The sequence below is a fragment of the Streptopelia decaocto genome (assembly GCF_964273445.1).
Source record: "Streptopelia decaocto genome assembly, chromosome: 5".
In the NCBI taxonomy this organism is placed as follows: domain Eukaryota; kingdom Metazoa; phylum Chordata; class Aves; order Columbiformes; family Columbidae; genus Streptopelia; species Streptopelia decaocto.
Genome location: NC_138659.1, coordinates 39,919,677 through 39,943,412, shown reverse-complemented (window position 1 = coordinate 39,943,412; position 23,736 = coordinate 39,919,677). Strand labels below are relative to the sequence as shown.

Below are 23,736 nucleotides of genomic sequence, written 5' to 3'. Positions count from 1 at the left end.
GCACAGGGCTAAGGGTTAGAGAAGGGCTCGTCATGATGAAGAGGAACAGGGATCAAGTGGGATGGTCAAGATGGGACTCAAGATACTCCTATTCCTTCAGATGAAAAATGTTACCTCTTCATGAGTGTAAGAGAAAGGAAAGAGAAAGGAAAACACAATATTTTGGTACAACAAAGCAATTACATTTTATGATCTTATATGTCTGAGTGTACATACTGGCAGTGGAATGCCAAGTAGCCTTTTTTCTTCACCCAGGCTGTCCTATCCCTTTAATGACCGATGCAGAAAAACTTCATCTATTTACTATTCAATCAGCGGGCTCTAGATCAAAATCATTCTGGACTACATAGGATCTGACTTGGTGATACATAATTAAACTAAGTGATAGATAAATTATTGCAAATGAAAACAGGAACTAGCAAAGTATCTTTTGGAAGCTCCTGGCCTGAAGAAACTATCTTGTCTAACCACATATGTTGGAAGGAAAATTCCCCCCAGCACTCCTGTGTTGCAAAGCTAGTCCTCACAGCACAGGGATGGCTGAGAGCTATGGCGTATCAGGCCATGTAGGCTCCCTCAGAGACCCACAGACGCCACTCATATCTGAGGATCGCATCTACAAAGGGAATCTTGGACTTTATTTACTTGCTACTAATTAGGTTTTTTTACTTCTTGTTTTCTAGGTGTCTCCTCTCCCCCCCTACCTTGTATCCTCTTCTCTTTCCCCTTTTATTCTTGGCCTCGTTCCCTGTTCAGTCTGTTACTGCCGTGCTCCAAAGAACTCATGCCGTCCTTAGCTGCACCTAAGAAAGTACCCTTCATTGCAGTTTTCTTCTCTATAGTCTTCATAAAACACAACATTGTAAGGATAAGTATCATAGGGCTCATTAAGTTAGCTGGTGAGCTTATTTGCTGTTCAGTGCCCTGCTTAGCTGATCGTTCTCAATAAAGTTTATTTTGAATAATTATTACTACTATCTTGCACATACATGGTGACATGGCACTTTTGGTATCGCTGTCATTGTCACCTGCTCTCATACAGTGCAATTCCTGCAATGAAGAGCCACGAACAGCAACAGCTATTCCTTCTGCCCCTCACGGAGAGAGCGGAACCAGCCACCCTTGTGACAAGCTGCGTGCCCAGGGCTGAATTAACAGCCCGGCCCCTCTCACCGTTGCTCGTACTGGATAACGCAGCGCAGGGCAGGTCTCAGCTCTCGGGGCTGGTGTTGTCCCTTTGCCGTGGCAGGGCTGCTCGCTGTCCCCGCTGGCCGCCTGTGTGACCTGACACCGGCACCGACCTTGCTGCCCTGCCGCGCTCCACGGCCGTGCTGGCCTTTTTCCTCACAGAAACCGCTCGCATCTACAGACCGACGACCTGCGCCACACGCAGCGCTGAATAAAAGTGGGGGAATAAAAACGGTGGTGGGTGTTGAAGAAATCACGGTTGCGTGTCCCCAGTCCCCCGGTTGCGGCCGTGCCCCGCCGCGGGCGCCACCTCTCCGCCTTTCGGGGGCCGCTCGCCCGGTCCCTCGGAACGAGCCCCCTCTCCCCTCAGCGGGGGGGCCCGCGGACGGCCGTTGGCGCGGCGCGAGGACGGCCGTTGGGGCGGCGCGAGGACGGCCGTTGGCGAGGCGGGCGCCAGGAGCGGCGCCCGTTGCCCCGGCGACGCCGCCTGAGTCTCGCGCGACCAGGGGGCTCTCGCGAGGCGCCGCCCGGTACGGGCCGGGCGGAAGCGGCCGCCGTGTTTACAACCCGCCGGGGCGGGGACGCGGGAGGAGCGGCGACGGGACCCGGGCCGGGCGGTGGGGGCCGGCGGCACCGGGAGCGGCGAGCAGGCCGCCTCCGCGCCCATGTGCCCGCAGCCCCCGCCGTCCATGGAAGTGATGGAGGGGCCCCTCAACCTGGTGAGCGCGCGTCCGCGGGGTCAGGGGGGGCGTCCTGTCAGCCGGTCCCGCCGCGCTCGGGCCTCAGGCGGCGGCGGGGAGAGGGTGACACCCCTGTCCTTTTTCCGGCGGGTAACCGGACGGAGAAGCGCCATTCGAATAGCAAATAGAGCCTTCTCCGCTCCTCCTCGCCCCCCCGCACCTGTTCAGGGCTTGTGCCAGCTCTGCCACGGCCGCACCGGGCCCTGGCCGGCCTGCGGGGGAGCGGGGCCGAGCGGCTGCCCCGGGCTGGAGGCGGCCCGGGGAGGGCAAGCTGTGGTCGCCACGGTCCGGTCCGGTGGCGGAGGAAGCGGTGGCCAGGAGAGAACCGAACAGCGCGCAGCGGTGCGTTTGGGCTGGCGAGGGGGGAAGGTGCTGAGTCCAGGCCAGCTTGCAACCGCAAGGGAAGTTCTGGAAGGAAACGTTTAGATGATACAGGCCATAGCTACATGAGTTTAGAAAGTTTTGGAGACTTATCAGAACCCACTACTAAATGCTGCTTCTGATTTCAGAAGGTGAAATGCTTTCAGATCTTAAATCGGTAATTACTCTGCTTAAACCAAATCTGTAAGGAGCTTTAAGTGAAACACAGATGTCTGAAAAATGCATCTTTGCAAAAGCTAATCGGATTATAAATAGCCTAAATTGGTATGTTTCTGTCACATAGACAAGATCTAGGGTCAAGGACAGTTAATTCATCACTGCCTTGTGGGTTTGATCCAAGCTGTGTCTTGACTGTGCCTCAGATACAGTGATACACAGAGCATTCCCTTAGCAGACTATCTTTGGTCCAGTAGTCCAATTAGCCAGAAGCAGCACACCAGGAACACAGCTGTAGTGCCTCCAGGAACGAGTTTGATCCAGAAAGTGTTTAGACATTGCCATGCAAACCTCAGAGACTTGTGTCAGTTTAGTTTTTAATCAAAGCTTATTTACTCCAGCATGGTGTCAGCCCTGACAGACCCTTGCCTGCTGTATACAGAGTCAGGTATTTCTGGATTGCTCTCTGTGTTTTCAGAAAAGCTTGTAAAATTGGCATTGCAGACCAGCCATGGAATTAGGGCTAACAGTGTAGCAGGAAGATGATCTATTTAGATCTGAACCAAGGTTGCAGAACTGCTGTGGGTATGTCTGCATGATGCTGTCTCAGACTTTTTACTCTCTATACTGGAAGCCTGATTGAAATAAGAAACACCCGGAAGTAGAAAGCTTTTGTAACTTGTTGATATGGTGGGTGTAAAGTCAGACAAGCTTGCAGCACGGTAATGCAGGAGGGATAAACTATAGCTGTTTCACATACTGCAAAAACCTTTTTAAAAGTAGATCTAGTGCATGAGTTTCTAAGGAGAATATAATAATTTAATATTAACTAGTAGGTGGCTGAAAGTAGCAAATTTGTGACAACACAGATATCACTAGTTAGTAGTGTTTCTTCCTGAGACCACTTACTAAGTGACAAGAATATAAATGAAGCCTGGTTGATGATCCTCTGACCACAGTAGGAGTGTGCAGTTACCACACCTGTTAGAGCAATAGGTCAAGACACTTCTGCATAGTGGCTGATACAGGAAAAAAGTTGCTTTATGTAGTTTGAAAGTTACGAAGTTGCCTGTGCATATATCCCCACTTCCTTCTAAGAAGCATCCTATAATACAAAAACATTTATTGAAACTGTGTACAATGTAGTCATGGATCATCTTACATAGAAAAACAGAAAAATGACCTGTCTTTTCAGGTTGTGTCAAGCACCATGAAAACTCCTCATGACAAGAGCTTTAATGGGTACAGTGCCATGGTTAGAACATGCCTACATTTTTACAAGGACACGAACAGGAGTAACTAGAGTTTTACAGAGCTCTTCTATACACAGTCCCGCCCTGCAGCTGAGTTTCAGATTTGCAACAACAGTCAGGGAAGGTGCCAACCTCCAGTATAAGAATGTTCATTTAAGTTTTTGATACTATCAAGTGTCATGTATTTCACTTGCTTCTCCTATAAATCTCTTACTTAAGTCTAGTTCCTGTGGATTAGAAAAGCACAACTTTTTGCAAAGATGCCAGATCAGAGACAAGGGGGGAAAAAAACCCAGCCAAATAAACAAAAAAGTCCCTAAACTACAAAGTGGTTTTGGATAGACTAATCTTTAGGCTTATTTATCTGCTATCAATGACTTAAGTACATTTTCCTTCTTTCAGTGTATTACACCTTGCTATTTTTTGTGAAATTGTTTTCTCTTTAGTTAAGGCATTTCCTTAGAATTTGCTATACTTCTTTGTACTGTAAAACGTGTTCATTAGTTGTGCATTTGAGCATCTAGTCTTAGTTACTGTAAAGCACAGATGCTATCCTTATTTTCCTGGGGAGTTGTTCTGACAAAAAAAAATATCCTTAGTAGTTTTGCAGTATCTTAATGTCTTTGTTTTTCTGTCAGCATGTAGCACATGTTCTGCACTTAATCACTTGTATTGACTGTTTGCTTAGCCTTCCTAATTACAGGTACTATGCTATACCTTGTATTCTGCTGACTTCAATTACATTATTTTTCTACCTTCTGAAATACAGGTTTCCTCTTTATGCATCTGGATCTTAATTAAAGGGTTAAACTATCAATGGTATTTCTTTTTCTTAAGTGTAATTGCATTTTGGTTTCCCTAATTCACTGATTTACTTCTGTAGATGGCACTAGACAAATACTGATTTGCTTTCCAGATCTGTTTAAAAAAACAAAAACAAACAAACAAACAACCCACACCACTACCGTGGTTTTTGTTTAATGGAAGTTTTAATTGTTGACCTTCAGGTCTAATGACTTCAATGAGAAATGGACCTATCTTTTTAGAATTTGGGGTTTAGTTCTTCAGACCCCCTTTTTTTTCCTTTTAAAAAGTTATTCTTATATTTTTGTATAAATTCTGTGCCATTATTGCATGCTTAACAAATACTCACACCAAGTCTAACCCTATAATTCCTTCTTTTAACCTTTCTAGGGCTTGTGCTACAATACTGACTGCTGATTTGATTTTTTCCACTAAGCTGTCCTCAAGGTATTCACTGTATTCAGTGATGCTTCATTTAGGAATAAAGTCAAACAACTTTTCCAAAATCTGCTGCCACCTTCTGAGTTGTTAGGGCCATGGGAAGGTATTTTGGGGCAGCCCTGCTACTTGAGCATTCATTTTGTCTATACCCTCCTTCCCTCTCCACACTTAGTGTGTTGTATGCTTTGCAGATGAGAAACATCATCTAATCTTGAAAGAATGGGTTAAAACCCTGATCCTTATGCTTTCACTATTAAGGAAGCCAGTTCTTCAACCCTACAAGTAAAATATGTAGGTTGTGCTGTAGAACTTAAAACTGGTGTGGACTAAGTGCAGTCCCTGCACTGGCAGGTAATCATATAGCAGATGTCTAGTCCAGCTGAACACCTGTTTCATGCATAACCCAGTGCCATAAACGAGGACATTCTTTCACAGATTAAAACTTTTACTGTAAAAGCAAGAAGTCTCATTAAAAAAGACACTCCATAAAAAAGTGCAGTTTAGAGCTTCTCTGTGCTACCTACTTACTGTGGGGGCAATTCCTGCTGCCATCTGGGTTTAGGCAGAAGATTCTGATCTTGCATCCAGCGATAATTTTAACCTTAGGTATAGGAGTAGAAGGTATCAGTTAAGAAGCACAACAGTGCACTGCTGACCCCCAGAAGCTTAGAAGTAACACAATAAAAATATGAGGCAAATAGTATCAGCCTCAAGAAGAGACTAAAAAGGAAGCTGCTCGTTCAATAGTTTGACACCCAGGACTTCATAACTCTGCAGATTTTACTTTAATACCTCAGTATCTTCCTATAGAATATTTGCTAAGGAGACATACCACCTCTATCTTGTATTCTTCCTACAAGGTAATAACACTTTGTATAGTTTATAATAAAATACAATCCAAAATCTGGCGAATATCTATTGCCTGTAAGTTTCTTGAAGCGTTAGGGACCCAGCCTAAAGAGCTGATTTTTTAATGAAAACCAGAAAGCACAGACCAGTGGCTGGAGTGAAAATAACACAACAGAATGTGTACTGCAAGAATCTCATATAATGGACGCTTTTAATGTTAATGCCGTAAGCCATTGGTAGCAACGATTCCAGTGCAAGCCAATCAATTACCTATTTGAAGAATGGTTTGGAAGTAAGGCAAATACTGCATCCACACAAGGGCAAAATAACAAGCAGAATAAATATACAATATGGAAGGGTAGGAGGAGCATCTATGAAAGTTTACCAGAGACCAAAGGATTTAAACCACATGGGCAAATATGTTTGAGACCTAATGCCAGCCTGCACCTCTGTTACTTTGACTGTAAAAACAGCAATATTGTGTTAATCTACAGAAACATCTGCTAAATCCAGTTTGTTGTCTTCGTTTGTTTTTGGTGGTGTTTTCTGGTTGTGGTTTGTTTTTTTTTTTTTTTTTCCTAATAAAGCTTGATCTGAAAGCTGCTATACTTGCTCTTCCAATCTAAAATGAAAAAAAGAGAGGCAGATGCACTCAGTTCTGAACTCAAACTAGAGAAAACAAGCTTTTAGGTAGTAAAAGTGGAAATATAATTATATACACATGCCTAACACAAAATCTGTTTTTACCATGGTGGTGGAAATATAAGAGGTGAACCCTCAGAGGCAGCAGCATATCTGAGTAAAGTGACTGAGGTGATGCATCAGATACTCAGCTCAACAGCCAGATCAGTAATAGTCTCCTTAGAAAAGCTCAACAGCATTGTATTCAGTCATATAACCACTGTTAAAGCACAATAGAAAACAGTTGCATGTTACACATACAACACCTTGTTCCCAGTCAAGAACATAATTAGCCAAGCTGGGGTGGTTGACAGAATCATTATTTCCTCACTGGCATCTGTGCCATTTGGGTACCTACCAGCAGTGCCTTTCCGCTGCGTCACGCTGGCATGATGTGTGTCATTGAGTCACGCAGTTCAGCTCTGAGTAAGTGTACTCAACAGTTGAAAGGCCCGACTCACAGAGGCCCAGGGAGGCAAGAGACTGAAGTTGGGCTGAAGTGTTTCTGCTGCACTCATTTGAAATTGTCAGTCCTGGAATAGTTTGTTTACTGGACCATTTCTTGTGCTGATTCAGTTATCCCTACTGAGGGTCAGCTCAGTGGCTGTAACAGCTTGAGCCATGTGGTTTAGGGCTACATATAGGAGTGAGATTGCTTTTGTTTATTATCAGGGCAGTGGGACTGTTCTCATTTAGCTCATAACCTCCAGTTAGGAAGGCTTGTGTAGTGCCAGCTGCAACACTGTATATGGGAACAAGAAAAGCATTACCAAAGCTGCTGAGAACTGTAGGTAGACAAAATGGCTCTGACAGGCAAGCTGAAGCATTTAATGCTTTTATCGTACTAAACGGATGAAAAGGAAGAGGATGGGGTTGATTTGACTATGCATTAGGTAAAAGGAGAACAGACCTTAATGAAGTTGCAGGTGATCAAGGAAAGAACTGCAGTATTCCTGTATGGGCTTTTGAAGACTTCACCTAACAGGAGCAGTGTGAATGCGAGCTGGTGTCATTCCAGATCTCTTAATTGTATTTGCATGGTGAGGAGCTCAGGCTAACCATTTTATCTTAAATTTGGAATAGGCTGGGAACACACACGTAGTCAATTAGAGCTATTTGGTGAATTAATTTTGGTTGCCTAAACAACTGGTTCCTTGTCTGCCCATCTATTTAAATTCTAATAGTATTGCTTACAAGCAAGTTGAATTTCAACATATTTACAGTTCAATACAAAGTGAGGAGGCTGGTAATATTGAGAATACATTCTCATGAGCATTTCGCATACTTGTTTTGCTCTGTAGTTACACTCACCTGTAATTTACATTTGAGTCATTGTTCTGTCAATCTTGCTAAGTACCACCTTTCAAAGACAGAAAATTGAGATAGCATGTGGCTAGTGGTGTTGCTTGAGCAGCCACAATGAGTTCTGCCATTTTTTGTTTCTTCTCTCTACCTTTCTCTACAGAATACAAGGAGTATTTTTAAGGAGGCTTGGTTCTGTTGATAAAGCTACACATTACCATTTCTTTAGGCTTAGTGGCACATATTTTCCTATTATTTAGCGTGTTACAGTAGAACTTGCTATTATTTTCACTTTTAGTGTAAATGCAAGCATTTTTCCATAGTCACCCTGAGTCTTATTCATCATGATCGCACTTCAAAAAATATGGCCATAATTTATTTTTGGACCTCTCAGGTTGTTTTCCACTTGAATTCTCTCTTAGTTCCATTTTTCAATGCATATGCAGACATATGTCTTCAAACCTTTCTAAATTTGCAATTTCCTGTTAAGAACGGGCTTGAAAGAGACTTCTGTGTCTAGCACTGACCAAATATTTGTGAAGTGGAAGGAGCAATGGTGCACCACCTCATCCCACCCTTTGTGGCCTGCTGTTGTAAACATCTACACAGAAGATACTTAGCACTCTTTGGTACCATATGGAAGCAATGCAACATGCACTCCACAGAATCACAGAATGTCAGGGATTGGGAGGGATCTCAAAAGATCATCCAGTCCAATCCCCATGTCAGAGCAGAAACACCCAGATGAGGTTACACAGGAAGGTATCCAGGCGAGTTTGAATATCTGCAGAGAAGGAGACTCCACAACCCCCCTGTCCAGCCTGTTCCAGGCTCCTTCACCCTCACTGAGAAGAAGTTTCTTCTCAAATTTAAGTGGAACCTCTTGTGTTCCAGTTTGCACCCATTACCCATTGTCCTACTATTGGTTGTCACTGAGAAGAGCCTGGCTCCATCCTCCTGACACTCACCCTTTACATATTTGTAAACATTAATGAGGTCACCCCTCAGTCTCCTCTTCTCCAAACTAAAGAGCCCCAGCAGCCTCAGCCTTTCGTCATAAGGGAGATGCTCCACTCCTTTCATCACCTTTGTGGCTCTGCGCTGGACCCTCTCCAGCAGTTCCCTGTCCTTCTGGAACTGAGGGGCCCAGAACTGGACACAAGAACTGGAGCTTCTTAGAGCTCCCTCAATAGAGGACACAATTGGAGACTCTGAAAGCAATATATATGTTGATATGACATGGAATACTGTAGATAAGATTCTGTAGACGTCCCCTGTAACTTTAGCTGCCATGCTGAATATTATGCTGGAGTCTGGAGACTCCAGAAGTCCTGTCTGTTGGGTGTACAGAGAACTGCAGTTCCTCCTTGCTTTGGCTGAAGGTTTGAAGATGGGTGTGATTGAGTGGCCTGAGCCTTTGGAGCCTGAATCAGCTGTTGAACTGGTCCAGGAATTTCTGACTGATTTGAAGAGGAAGATGGATGGATATTGTACATCTGGAAACAGGAATGCAACAGAGAAAATCAAATCTGACACTGCTGCAGTGGACAGTTCAATAACATCAATTTTCAGTGAGTGAGACCTGGATTTTGCTGAACAATTGTGGTGCAGAATGAGAAGCATCAGTTCCTATCAGGAGCTGGTAGAGTGTTTGACACTGATCATAAAATCCTTGGCACATGGTGATATACAGCCATGGATTCATCAAGGCAGTAGCAGTTTGCTGAGTAAATTGGTTCAACTGTCTTATCATGGAAAGATATTGTTTCCCTCAGTGGCATCACTCCAATTCAGATGCTTTTGGAGGTTGGTTTGGATAAGATGAAGAAGGATTATGTCAGTTTTTTCACAGGCCAGGAACTTGCAACATTAACTACTTGGATTACTTGATTTCCACATCAGTTGATCTACATGAACAAGTTCATCGTGTTCAGAAGCTTCACCATATGCTGGAAATAATGGTCAGCTCTACAGTCTTCCTTCATCTTAAACATGAGATCCTCTTCCTCTTGACACAAATTTGCGTGAAGTATCATAAGGAAAACCCTCTGAATGAGAAGCATGCTGCCCATCAGACCAGCACTTGTCAAGAATTTCTGTCAAAATGGTCACCCAGAAATATGGAAGGTGGACATAAGCAGTGGGCAAGGTCCGAAGGAGGTTAAAACAACATGGCAAGTTAGTACTAATTCTCCAGTTGAACATACGACGTCAAATAATACAGGTCTCTTTTCAGATTCCACAGTTAACAGAAGCCATGAAGAAGGAATGTATTTTATTACACTGGCCCAATGCAGTCAGGTGCATTTCATGTAGCTGTGTGTTAGTCTCCAGGCAGGCACTAGACAGGTGCAGTAAAGGGGAAAGATCAGTTTTATCTATGTCCCAACAGTACATCTGGAAACACTGTGGTTTGAAGGAACACTTGATGTCCGACTCTTCCCTTTTCCCATATACATATTTGAAAAATGCCCCTACATCCTTAAGGAAACAGATCCCCAAAGAGATCCCTCATCTCTGAAAAAAATACCTTCATCTTTGCTTTCAGCAGTTAGAGAGCATAGGTATTGATCCTTTCTGGCAAAGGTAACTGGCATCTACAGTCTGTAGCATAAAATGGATGATGTGAGCAGCAACTTCTTTGCGGTTAGCTTTCCTCAGGCCCCATCATTTTAGCAGCTGGGTTTTGCTGCCTTTATTTGTAACTTCATTATAGCAACTAAGGCACTGTAATGTGTGTTTCATAATCATATTAAAATATATTGCTTTCTGAAGAGTCCCTTACAACAAACAAAAGTGGCTGTAAGCTTAATGTCTTGTGCAAGTGGCTTTGTCCAGTGATGAGCTGTTCCCATTAGAGGAACAGGGAGAACCAAAACATCCAGAAGACTATCCATCTCAGCTACAGGAGGACTGCTGCAAATTACTGCTCCTAGGAGAGGATAGTAGACTTATCCTATTTGCAAATGAGTAGTACTATATCTACCTTTTCAAAATATGGTAGAATTGAACAGGTTTTTTTCTGTTACTCTTCCTTCTATACTAGCTAGCCATCAACTAGAATCATATGGGAAAAGCAGCAGCTTTTTTTCTTTTCTTTTTTTCCTCCCCACCTGAAGCTAGGATCATACGGTGGTAATCCTTTAAGTGGTAATGGTGCACAGACTCTAGAAAGAAAACTAGCATTTTTATTTTTTTTTCATTTGAGGGAGTAATAAGAAATCTGGCAACTGGCCCTTTGGCTTAGTTTCTCATGGCCTGCAGTCACATCATTGTCTAGTTTATATTGGGAAAAAAAAAACAAGCTGGGTGTTAATTTTTGGGCTGCTAAAGAAGCCTCTAGGTAAAGAAGAAAGCTGCATTGCTGCTTTACAGGGCTGTTTGATATTTTTTTCTTTTAAATTCTGCTGCTCAGAGATTACATAGGCAATAGCTGGATGGAGAATCAAATAGGAACACTTCTTTGGAATAGCAATACAAACAAATGCAGGTGCCATCCCTTAACATCTCAGCTACAGTTGGAAATTTTGAAGAAAGCTGTCTAGCTTACCTGCTTCTGTAGGTGATCCAGAGTGGATCAAGTGATGCAGTAAGTCACATGCAATCCCTTAAGAACTGAATATGCTAGAGCAAGGTGAGGAGGCTATATAGCTTGGTCATCCTTCACTCACACCTGCTTCCTCTTACAAGAGCCAAGTTGTTACACCTGTCCATTTGCCTACTGGGAAATCCTGCTCATCTGGATTGGGAGGGACATCTGCAAGTACTTGTTGACCTGCTTCCCCCCTTCAATTCCATAGATAGTTAATAAATGATAGTTATTCTTACACCACATTCCACATTCATTTCCAGCACTGCACCTGGAAGAGGAAAGATAAATCAGATATATAAACCCACTACAGTTATGCAGCATCTGTTTCTGTAATCATCCCAGCAGCAGGGCCAAAGTCAAAGTGGTCCTGCATGAATCTGTTGGGAACGAGCGTAGCAGCTCCAGAATTGTTGGTGTAAACACCTTCCTCTAGCATGACATCAGACCAGGATAAACTTGAGAGCCACTTTTTTTTTTTTTTTTGTATAATATAGGACAAATTCTTCCATTACCAGTTTTATAATGGGATACAGGCTACTCCAGGTTCAAAATAGATTTGCTAACAATGGTTGGATGCTGTGTGGCTAAGTGTAACTGAGCACTAAGAATAAACCAGCAGACTAGACAAGAAATAAAAGCTTATCCATGATACATGGCTATTAAGCATCCAAGTACTTCTGCTGCAGCTTCATCACTTGCTGCGGGGAACCAGCACCAGTAATTTCCTCAAACTGCTAATGATGAATAATCTACTCTGAAAAAGGGAGAAATTCCTTGGTCTTCCACAGTCAGCTAATTGGAACAAACACAGGGTGGAATAAATGAGCAAATATTTCCTTGTCAAGCTGGCAGGAAAACATACAAAATAAGGAATGCCACCCCCTGAACTGACTGCAAATCACCTTGTTTTCTCACTCAAGGCTGTGCTGAAACTGATTTTTCTCTGCTGCAGTTTCTGTTGTTTCCACTGGGGAAGTCTGTTGCTCTGCATCGGATTAAGATGGCCTGACATCTCTGTATTTTGATGTCAAGCAAGAAAGGCATTTTGACCTTGCAATTAGAGGATCCTAGCTTTTCTTTTTGCTAGCATCTCCAGACTGGTGTTCTCCTAATTTTATTCACAGTCTAGCACAACTTCTTCGGAGTCCCTTCCGCTTCACTGGGAGTTAATTGAGAATGGAAATAATTTAATTGCTCAATCAAATACCAACCGACTGTCCCCAAATGTTCTGCATGTGCCTAAGTGCTTTAGTAAGGTCATGCTCCAGTAGTTTAAAACATATGAAAATAACCTGTGAAAACAGACTCAAATTCTTATAGGTAGAAACTAACAAATAGGGCCAGGCCCCTGGCTTGCTGAATTGCTTCTTTAGATCTTCTGTCTTGAGCTAACCTCTTTCCTCTTGCCCTGTTTTTTTAGACCTGCCCAGCCAGTTTGTAGAAGCAGCTGTGCCAGTACTGATATATTGAAAAAGAATTGTTTTGCAAGGAGCTAGCTCAGGTGTTTTTATGTCCTTGACATAGCTAATTTGTAACTGGATGAGCTGCCATGAATAACCAAGGAGATGGCTCCAGATGAGCTGATACCGTTTGTTCATTCCTGGGGGAAATGAGTTTATCTTTCTGGCATATGTCGTTTGTAGGAGTCCATGGAAAAAGGCCATAAAATAGATGATTTTTCCAATACAAAGACACTTCCTCTTCTGAGATTATTTAACCTCAGGACAGAAGAAACAGGGAATGCTGTCAGTGCTCTGAGGATTGAATGGAGGTGAAGAAGAAGAATATAACCAAAATATTTGTTGTGAAGAGTCAAGGAGCCGTGGTTAGTGGTTGTTTTGTTTTAAGAACACTCCACTGGAACCTGTGAAATCAGTTTTAGAAAAGCCAAATGTCTAAATGCAGTGATATAACTGTCAGGGATTGCTTAAGAACAGCTGTTGCCCAAAAGAGTGTTTTCTGTAGAAGTCATTCTCTTTTGTGGTGTCAGAGCTGCTAAAATTCTGGTAGAAAATGGAAGTTACTGTAACACTGTAGGTGATAAGTCAGTTTGGAGGACAAAGGTGACAAATAGCCCTGCATTTTTGGAACTTATTTTTTTAAGTGGGCGTTAGTACAAGTATCATGTTACTTCTGATAGAATTGTGTTACTGTCCTGTTTGGATTATCTAACCTTTGATGCCTCTACCAACGCTTCAGGAGACTAGAAAAGTGTTAATTCCGTAAGGCCTGTAGGGAACCAGCCACTCTAACATCTTAGGATATGGACAAATGCACTCATTTTTATGTTGATCCTGGCACATGCTTAAATTGAGTTGGTGATGTATATTCATCGAACATCTCAAGTCTGATGTGTCTTATGCTTTTATTTGAGTGAAGGGAGAGAATAGAGAATTTGTATGTGTCAGAAGCAGAATTAGAGAGGCAGATTTCAAGGCTTTCAGCTCTGTTTCCCCTGCAGGTTCAGTCAGTATAGGTTTGGTAAAGGCTTTATTGAGAAACAGTAACCCCAAAGAAAGAAACAGGCAAACTTGTTCTTCAGAGTCATAAGTGTCCTGTTGTTTCACAGTCAGTGCCCGGTACCTGGTGTCTGTTTACTTTAAACTCAACATGTAGTAAAGCAGTCGTGAATAGTCTGTGTTACTGACAGTCTTGCCAGTTAGTGATTGTAGCTTTTTATATTACACAGCTTGTCTTGGAGGAAGTACCATGAAATTCATGTCTTGTAGTAATGATAAAAAGACTTGCTTTCATGAATGTTGCAGTGCTGGTTATGCAATACTGTTTCTCACTAAAACATATGCAAATACTTGCATCAGTTGCTTGATTTCAGCAACATCCTTAGTTTACATTAGTAGTTTACATTAGTAGTTTATATTAGTGGCTTACAAATAGTAGTATAGACTTAACTGTTGTACAGCAACAATGTGACTTTGATATCTTTAACCGTGGCTGTGACACTTCCATTAATTGGTGTAAGCTGCAAACAAAAAAAAATAAAATCCAAAGATCATTTGTAATTTCTTCACCCAAGAGGCAAGGCCTCTTGGGCTTGGGGCAGCAGAAAATGTCAAACCAGCTGTAGCGTAATTCAGATATCTTGAATTCTGCCAGATAAAGTGGTCCTAAATACTTACAGCCTCTCATAACTTCTTATGGCCTACAGGTCTTTTTACACGCCTACACTAAATGTCTGCCTATAAAGGAGAATGTGTACTTTCTGAGGAGCAGCTTCAAAAGGATTCTGTTGTGTACACACCATCTTTGCTGCATTAACCAACCTCACTTCTTACCTGTACAATACAGATTCTTGAAAGGTAGTATTAAAGAAGAAATCAAATTACAAAGCTTGGAAGGGAGTGGGAGATCTGAGCCTAAAAGCCTGAGAGTTGGAATTGGTACAGGTTTCTTAGGTGTACTTTTAAAATGGGTATAACTATTTGTCAGTTAACCCTCATCAATGTAATGTTCTTCTTATTTTAAGGCTCACCAGCAGAGCAGAAAAGCAGACCGTTTGTTGGCAGCAGGGAAATATGAAGAAGCAATTTCTTGTCACAAAAAAGCTGCTGGTGAGTAGATATTTCTCACGTTCCAGCTCTTAAAATAAATTTCTGGATTTGCGTGCCTCATGTAAATAGAATATCTAGTTACTTGCAAAATTTTTGTTCTTAAAATGTGAATTTGGTTTTCAACCCAAATTAAGCATCCTTTTGGAAACTTTTTTCTAACATGAGCGGCTAAAGTCAGACGTTTCCAAAGTTGTTTTCATTGGGGGTGGTTGTCACTTCGAAGGCAGTTCTTGACTCAAGATGGACACAACACCTTGTGTCCTGCACGAATTGCAGTTGGAGACCTGCTGTAACCCAGTTTCACTTCACACTTTGTATTTTCTTCGCTGCTTTCATAGCTGAAGTCACCTGCTTTCTCTGTTGATTAAGCAAATACTTAGACAAATATTTGCTTACAAAAGTTTACTTACTTCCCTGTCCTAATGATTGAATCAATAGAGCTCAGAACAGGTGATGAACTCAGCTTTCTCAGAACTCAAGCAAAACGGCAGATTGCATCGCAGACCTTGACCCTGCGACTGACAGCCTCTCCTAAGTGAGACTTCGTGCTCTTACCTGCCCATTTAACTAGTCATGCTTAATTATTTGTGTTGGAGTCCCTCAGCTGCCTGACAGCGCAGCAACTGCTTGGCAGAAGAAGAAAGAGGACATCTTAATTGGTGCAATAAGTAGGACATTTCCAGTGACAGGGCTTGTGTGGAGACAAAATAGTGGCTACTCTGAACATCATAACCTAGATACCAGGCATTCTCACTTGCCATTCATAAATACTAGAAAACGCCATAAAATGAGAAACTGATCATTTCTTTGGTATTTATGCATACTCAAAGCAATGAGGGAGAGCATTTGCATTGTAATAGGCAGACTTTTCTTATTGGTTTCCTTCACTTCATATACCAAGACAAAACCCAAAACTGCATTGCATGTTTCTTGCTTTTCTTTGTCTGATGATTCTATGCCATTATCTTACATCCTTCCAAATATGGTTAAGAATTTCTTATACATTGTCGTTTTCAGCACTAGCAAGATATGCTCAAAGTCTAAAGTGCTGCTCTGAGTCTAAGCCAGCACGTTGATGAAAAAGGTGGGGAACTATAGACTATACCTCTTAATCAAGAATATAATTTAAAAGCATGACTTCATAATACTGGTGTGCCATGAGTGAGAGGATTTCACTTACCACATTTTCTCTTAAAATGCTTGTATGTTAAAAGTCTGGTCCCCAGCTGTGTTTCTTCCCTTCATGGGAAAGTTGTTTTGAGATTTTTTAGAAATGGCTGCTGTCTTCCTCTGAAAAACAAACTGGAACAAGCTGAGCCAACAGGATGCCATGGGAAGGGTGTAGGGTGTATTACATGATCTTACAGTAATTTTTTCAGACTTTTGAAAAATAGCAGGTATTTGCAACCACTGTAACTTGGTAGATACTTTGCCTCTGGACTGCTGCTTTTATGTGGGGATTCAAATTACAGAAGCTCTGAAGCCCTTTCTTAATTTTTATGGAAATGTTCAGGTTTTGTAACCCTGTCTTAAGTGTTTATCAATTTTTTCTTCTGCAGCATACCTTACAGACGCAATGAAGCTGACCCAGTCAGAGCAGGTGAGACCAAAATGCAGCAGACACAGGAATTTGCCATAGCTCTGTTGTGTGCCTGTGTGTCATATTGTGCCCTGACTCTTCCTACCCCTCTTGGGCATTAGCCTCTGCGTAGTTTGCTGAACCCATGGCAACTGCACCAGGAGTTTTTAGAAGTGCAATGCTTCCAGTCTTTCTTGAGTGTTTTTCCAAGTTTACATGGAGCAGGGACAAGAGAACTACTAACCCATCCAAGGATTCTTCTACAATGGTTTCTAGTCTGCAAGACATCTTTAAGGAGGTGATAAAACTAGTTTCATGTTTACCTTTTGCTGTGAGGCACTTAGGCTGTTTTGCTGAGACACAAAGCTGAGCATCTCACCTACAGTCTGTAATTTTGGTTTCACTCATCCCAACTGGGGGAATCTCCAGAATATCAGCCCTACACCTTTCCTTATTCATTGCATAGATCTATCTGTGAATGTAGTAGTATAGTCTGCTCAGCACTTCTATAGCATCAGGCTTTGAGTTAGCCAGTATTATTGAAGCAAATAACCCTTGGAGATCGAACATCTGTCTTTCCTCCAAAGGGTCATTCTTGTGGAAAAATGATAGCCTCTTACCCAGGTGGTTCCTGTTCCACCATGCTGCCCCCTTTGTTAAATATGGGTGAATCATTTGGAACCATATCTGGCCTTAGAGCACTTTTCTGCTTATTGTTGGGTGTTAGTAATACATCTACACAGATAACATGGCAGAAGCATACAAATAGTTTGTATTACTTAGCTAAAGTGTGGCTGTGCATGCCAAGTGAATCTTCTCCTTATGGGTGTTGGTCATAGGTCAGTTAAATTCCTCGTACCTCCACTCAGAGGTATTGCACCCTGCTTAGTGACTTAAAAACAGAAAACAAACAAAAAGACTAAAGGTTAACTCACTCCTTCGCAATACCAGCAGTTATGCCAAATTTGGGTGACATAGCTGCATCTGTTGCATTGCACAAGCGGAGAGCACTTCCTGTTGGATTGAGTATCTGAATAACAAAACCGCCTCCCTCTCCCTCAGGCATGCTGTGATGCTATTTATGTAAATATTTACGTACATGTAACTTTACATGCATGAATATTCAGATGGGATAAGGGATCAGCAGTTAAATTGTTTAATCTTGTTCTTACTCAGGCTCAGCTATCACTGGAATTACAAAGGGATAGTCACATGAAACAGTTACTGCTCATCCAGGAGAGGTGGAAAAGGGCAAAGAGGGAGGAAAAGCTGAAGGCCCAGCAGAATGCTGACAAGGAAATAGCTGCACATCTTCAGACTTCTCATAAGCCATCTGCTGAAGACTCTGATGATCAAAATATATTGGTTCCTGTTACTCAGAGATACAGCCCTTCCGCAGAGAAACATCCACAGGATATTCAGAGTGTCTTTGACAGGGACCCAGATACACTGTTATTTCTGCTTCAGAAAAAAAAGGAGCCGGTGGAAGCATGTATTGGGAGTAAAGCTCCAAAAGATGACAAAACAATAATAGAAGAGCAGGCAACCAAAATTGCAGATTTGAAACGGCACATAGAATTTCTTGTAGCAGAAAATGAGAGATTAAGGAGCGAGAATAAGCAGTTAAAAGCAGAAAGAGCTAGACTCCAAAAATCTCCAGTAGAAAAGGAGCTGGATGTAGATGCTGACTTTGTTGAGAAGTCAGAGTTGTGGGGTCTGCAGCAACACTCAGAAACTGCTTCTTCAGCTGCAAGTTGGCAGAAGTTTGCAACAGCTGCTGGGAAGGCAAAGGACATTCCAATACCCAACCTTCCCCCCCTGGACATCCCGTCCCCTGAACTCCCTCTGCTGGAACTCTCCGAAGATATATTGAAAGGACTGATGAATAGCTAAAAACCAGGAAAAGTGCTCAATGTAGTTACCCACACTAAGAAAAGGGAAAACCACCAGGACAATGGTGATCTGAGGGCAGAAACATCTTAACACAATCCTACTGTTGGAGAAAAGGCATTAAAGCAACTTTGTTACTGTGAAATACACATCATATCTGACCTACTTCATAAAAGTTAAAGGTACCATAATCGGTATAAGATGGCAAGCTCTTCAGTCTTTCTCCCAGTGTTTCATACCAAATGACTGCCTGGAGAATGTTTCAAGTAACACAATCCTTCAGGGTTTTAAAGTATGCTATATGTAATAGTTATCTATAATGCCATAAATGATGGTGCAGAACCTGACTGTTATGGTTGCCAGTTGGCTGCCACGTCATATTGAAAAATGCTTTCTAGCATGAATTTAAACTGTGCATTTCATTATGCATAACTTTGTTAATTCAGATACAGTGCAATTTATACACCTCCTAGATGGGTTTATGTGCCACGCTCTATACTCCTGCGCATGTTAACCTCAAGTCAGGAGAAATTTTAATTTCCATTCTATGAAGGAACCAACCTCTTAGTTCTGTTGACGAGGTGTTTTTGGGGGGTTATCTGTTTACATAACTAATCAGGGTGCATCGAATCTAGCTATTGGTTTCTGTATAAAGTGACATTGTTTAAAGAAGAACAGTCTATGCTTAAGGAAAAATACCCTTTTTGTTTTCAGTGATGCATGAATGGAAGTCATTCTAGCTGGCAGTATTCGATTGAAAAATAAATTGTTTACAGCTTAACCTGATTCAAAAAGGATGTGAAAATAAAAAACTAGGTGTTTTGACACTAAGCATGTGTTAAATCTCTACAAATGTTGCAGAGTATAAAAAACAAATTAAGATTCCTACTAACAGTGTAAGTACACATGTACAGCTGAACTTCTGTGTTCATCATCCAGCAAATAAGGGAAGCTGGGCTGAATTCTGAGGGCCTTGCCTATACGTGCAGCGATGTGGCTGGTCGCTGCCTGCTGACGCCTGCAAAGCACTATACGCCCCATGGCCTGTTGCAGTGTGTAGTGGGGGCATTAGTTAACTTCAGCTGTTACTGATTAATGAAAAGTGTTAAGTGTTGCAAACTACCCCATTTTAAGTTATTCTTGTGCTGTTACAAGGTAAGCTCGCTTCCTAAGGGTACATTTTTCTTCCAGAATAGACCAGAAGTGCAGCAAGAACACCTTACTGCTCTGCAAATTCTCCCCTTACCTCTGTAGACCTGCTCACTTGAAGGAGATTAGGGACTGGAGGCTAGAAAAAGCCTATAAAGGTAAGACAGGTTCATCAGAGGAGGTCGCTTGTGCTGAATTGTAGCGGGTTTAGTGGGTGGCCCCACAGAAAAGCTGTGGTGAGGTGACCTGTTCCAGGTCAGCCCCTGCTCGCTGCTCCACGGAAGGGCACGTTACATTCCACACCGTCACCTACCTGACCGGCTGTTACATGTGATGAGGCAGGGGAGCACAGTGTTTCTATTCATGGAGGTAAAGCAAAGAAAATGGTATGTGCTCACAAGAAGGAAATAAAATTATTTAAGCACCTCTCCCACGTCACTGCCAGGGAGGATAGCCCAGGGCTGTTTGCTACAGACATTGCAGCCACCTCTGCTGAGGAGTCAGGATTCTGCAGCAGTGAGGTAGGGAAATTGTGAACTCTGCCTCCTGTTTTTAAATGTCCCCTCATATATAGCTGCATAAACAAAGCCCCAGATATGAAGGAAGCTCCTCTATAGGAAGACAGCCAAGCAGGGGCACTTTTGAAAGTGGTGTTAAAACTTTTCCCTCTCCTGCAATGCAAATGTTTGTTCTTGCAGTCTGCCTGCTCAATGTGTGGCTGCTGCTGAAATCAAACTCCAGGCAGCGTGGCCTGGCACCAGAGCTTCCCACTCCCATGAGTGACACAGGAAGGAAAGTGGGTGCGACGTTCCCTTTAACAGGCTAGGAGCAGTAAGTAAGGAATTCTTCAGTCTGAATTCAGAGCTAAGCTGTTACACAGTCCATTTAGAGAATGCAAGGTTGTACAGAGAATACTCGCCACTAGAGGACAAGTTTTACGGATGTATAGTTATAAATCTGAGGCCATTCCTCTCCAGTGTCTGTCAGCAATTAGTTTATGCCCCAACAGTTTAAAATAGGTTTAAATTGTTATTGCCTTTCAGCTCGTTTGAGTTCTGGCATTGTGAAATGATAAGAAGAAACCCCCGGTTTTCCTTCCCTGCACCTCTGGCTTAGCTGGCGTTATTGTTTCCCCAGCTCTACCACGCTCCTCTCCACCCACCGGGCGCTGTTTTCCCCCGTCTCCCGCACAGAGGGGGTGAGGGGGTTCCCCGCACCAGAGGGGGTTCCCCGCCGTGTCCCCGCAGGCCGCGCATTCGGCGGCCACCGACCGCCACCTGGTGGGACCCCCGCGCCGTGCGGGCTCCGGCTCCAGAGCCGCTTTCCCCACCAGCGGCTGGTTCTCGCCATCCACACGTTATCCGGCTCATTCCCCGAGCCTGTCCAGAATAACGGGAAGAGCGGAATGATGTGAATACCGGGCAGAAAGCAGCAATTTTGCACAAACGATAGCAGCAACAACAAAGCGGTAAGTTGGTGGTGGTCACAGGGCACGTAACCAAAGCCTGGCACTGTACATGGAAAAATTCCCACGGGCAGGGAGGGTGATCTGTATTGTTTTATACTGCACAGAACTAAAAACTTCTGTGGTCTGTTATTTCAAAGCGTCTCACCAAGAACCAATTTTAAACATGTGGACAGACACTGACTTCTATTCGTAGGCTTTGCTTTACCACAGAAACCACTCGTCTTGGAACACAAATATATTATCTCTGTTGAATATAGCCAACATATGCTTTGCAAAAAGACATTGTAATTACCCAAGCTCTGGCTATATCTCCACAGGAGAAACTAAAGAAGGTCAACTGGGAAGCAACATGGAATCTCTTGAGAATAAAATCTGCAGACTGTACCACCAGTTGCTACTTAGAAAGACAACTAAATACAAAACACAGAAGTGTTGGGGTTTACATTTGGTTTTATATTCAGGGAAAAGAGGATCTTGTGACCTCTTCATCTGACTGCATTTTCAGAAACTCTGGCCCTGAACTCCTTGCTATGCTCCTGTCAGCAGCGGCTCTTCAGACACCTGCAGCTGCTGGTGACCTGTTCCCATGGTGGGGACTACACCCCGTCCAGGCTGCCTTTCCCACCAAACGCTGGACCAGATGAGCTTTCAAGGTCTCTTCCAACCTGAGCTATTCTATGGTTCTGTGAAAGCAGGCTCGCTCACTAAATAGGTGGAGAAAAGCAAGTACAGCTGCAACACCTGATAAAATCCCTTACTGAATTGGGCTAAAATACAGTGGGAAACAAAATCAGTTGGTAGAACTGTTCAGAAGTAATCAGAGCAGTAAGTGTGGCTGCCACAAACCAGGTATAGGCTGGACACCATTTGCCAGACCTTTCAGCCCAAGTATGTGGCCCATGGAGTTCAACTATATAAAAAGGAGTTCACCGCTCCCTACAGACTCAGAGCTATGGCCGTCTTTACTCGCACCTCCTCTCTCTCCCATGTTTGTTTTACCAGAAGTAGCGTAAACTTACCCAGGCTTTTTGTCTTGTAATCATTTCAAGTGTTCCCTCAGGCCCATTTGCTGCAGGAGTGAAGGTATTACTGAGATCAAACAATATGAAATCCTTAGAGCTGTGAAAATACAGGATTTCCTGCCTCAGAGCTACTAAACCCTTCTCTTTAATTCCACTAAGGAAGCACAGAGCTACGATAAAACCACATGCCCTGGGACTGGAAAAAGGAACAGGCATCTGTGTTGAGAGTATGTTGTATTGGTATGGTTGGAAGGTACCAGAAATGTTCACTTTGAAACATAACAGTAAAAATCCTTCAGTCTATAACTTTGCTTTAGAAAGGCCCATATGAAAAATGCAACTGTGTGCAACAGGTAAAACATGGATTTGATTTGCTGTGAGGCAAGATTTTCCTACTAGCTATGTATAGATCCTAACTTCCTTTTCAAACCCTACGAGAACAAATGGAAGACGTGCAGAGGTTAGTTTGTGTGTGCTGCGAACGCTGCAGATCATTTGCTCCCTGGTCAGAGTTTCCTAGGCTGCCCCGCTGAGATGGAAAGAAAGGAGCGTGGCGGAGGACACTGCACCGGAGGAGCCCCCTCGCCATCGAGTGCTCCCCTGCCCTCCTGGGGCACACGTATCATGGGAACGCAAAGGCGGAGAAGGAGAAGCCGCAGGGCTGCTGACGAGGCGCAGGTCAAGAGGTGGGGAGCAGGAGCACAGCGGAGAGCTGACAGCCAGGCGGAGCCGGGGGCCAGGAGGGGAGGGCACGGCAAAGGCTTGGGCTGGGGTCACGAGAGCCACGGCAGCTCATCCAGTGCGGATATGGGGGAGAGCACAGGCATCCTGCGCGGGAAAGCGGCAGAACGGGCGCCCATGGCTGTGGAAGGAGGAAGGAAGGGAAATTCCCAGTTAGGGGCGGGAAGGCTGTCAGCTGTGAGAGCAGGAGAGGGCACAAACAAAATTACCACCTACTGAAAAGGTCAGAGAGCATGAGAACGTAGCGCTGATCAGATGGGGGTTCGGTTTACACACACAGATCCGAGTGACTTCTGTGAAGCTGTATGAGTAGAATAAATAGAATTTAAAAACAGATTGTTATAACCCCCTACATCTGACCTGCGTAATGGGGACCACAGTTTCACTGCCAGCATGTCCAGCAATCCAGTAACTGCTGTTTCAGCTAAACCACGTCCACAGCCCGCCACCCTTGCTGAAATACTATAGGCCATAGCAGCCCTTTATTGTTTGCCAATTACTTACAACAGGAAGAAAACTGCTGTGGTCATTTACAGCAGCACAGTAGATGGAGATGATGATAAGGAGCTGGAAAGGGGTGAGGGAAGGAGGGGGTGTGTGGTGAGCAGGGCGTGCAGTTTGGACAATTTTGAGACATGAGGTTTTGAAGGACAGAAAAAGAGGAAGAGTTTCATGGAGAGCACAGCAGATCGAGACAGAGCTTGGTCTCAATAGGAAGGTAGCAGATAACATGGTACCTCATATTCTTGTTCTGCAAGCTGACAGTCTTCCTGCACTCAAACAGCTTCAGCCGATCTCATCAGATACTTTCAGCTGTATTAACAATAGTTGAGACTGTAGACCAGAAGACAGGAAAAATATGCCCATTAATGCCTCACGGAACAGGGAAATGGTCGAGGGGGGAAACTAACCTGGAAACAAACCAGCTCCC

At 43.4% G+C, this 23,736-nt stretch overlaps 2 protein-coding genes across 2 annotated transcripts; both read left to right on the top strand.

Annotated features, from left to right (window-relative positions):
* Window positions 1–1,720: 1,720 nt before the first annotated feature.
* NRBF2 (nuclear receptor binding factor 2) lies at window positions 1,721–19,256 on the top strand. The gene is made up of 4 exons (XM_082053362.1): window positions 1,721–1,907; window positions 14,872–14,956; window positions 16,516–16,556; window positions 17,712–19,256. Exons 1-4 carry the CDS (start codon window positions 1,854–1,856, stop codon window positions 18,426–18,428), a joined length of 897 nt encoding a protein of 298 aa, XP_081909488.1. The 5' UTR covers window positions 1,721–1,853; the 3' UTR covers window positions 18,429–19,256.
* Window positions 6,883–10,196, top strand: LOC309439937 (protein zwilch homolog; the record flags this gene model as incomplete). Its single annotated transcript, XM_082053129.1, is given in 7 exon segments — window positions 6,883–6,919; window positions 8,989–9,059; window positions 9,063–9,371; window positions 9,375–9,549; window positions 9,552–9,665; window positions 9,668–9,857; window positions 9,859–10,196. Coding segments are annotated over 7 exon segments (1,149 nt in total). The 3' UTR covers window positions 10,112–10,196.
* Window positions 19,257–23,736: the final 4,480 nt, after the last annotated feature.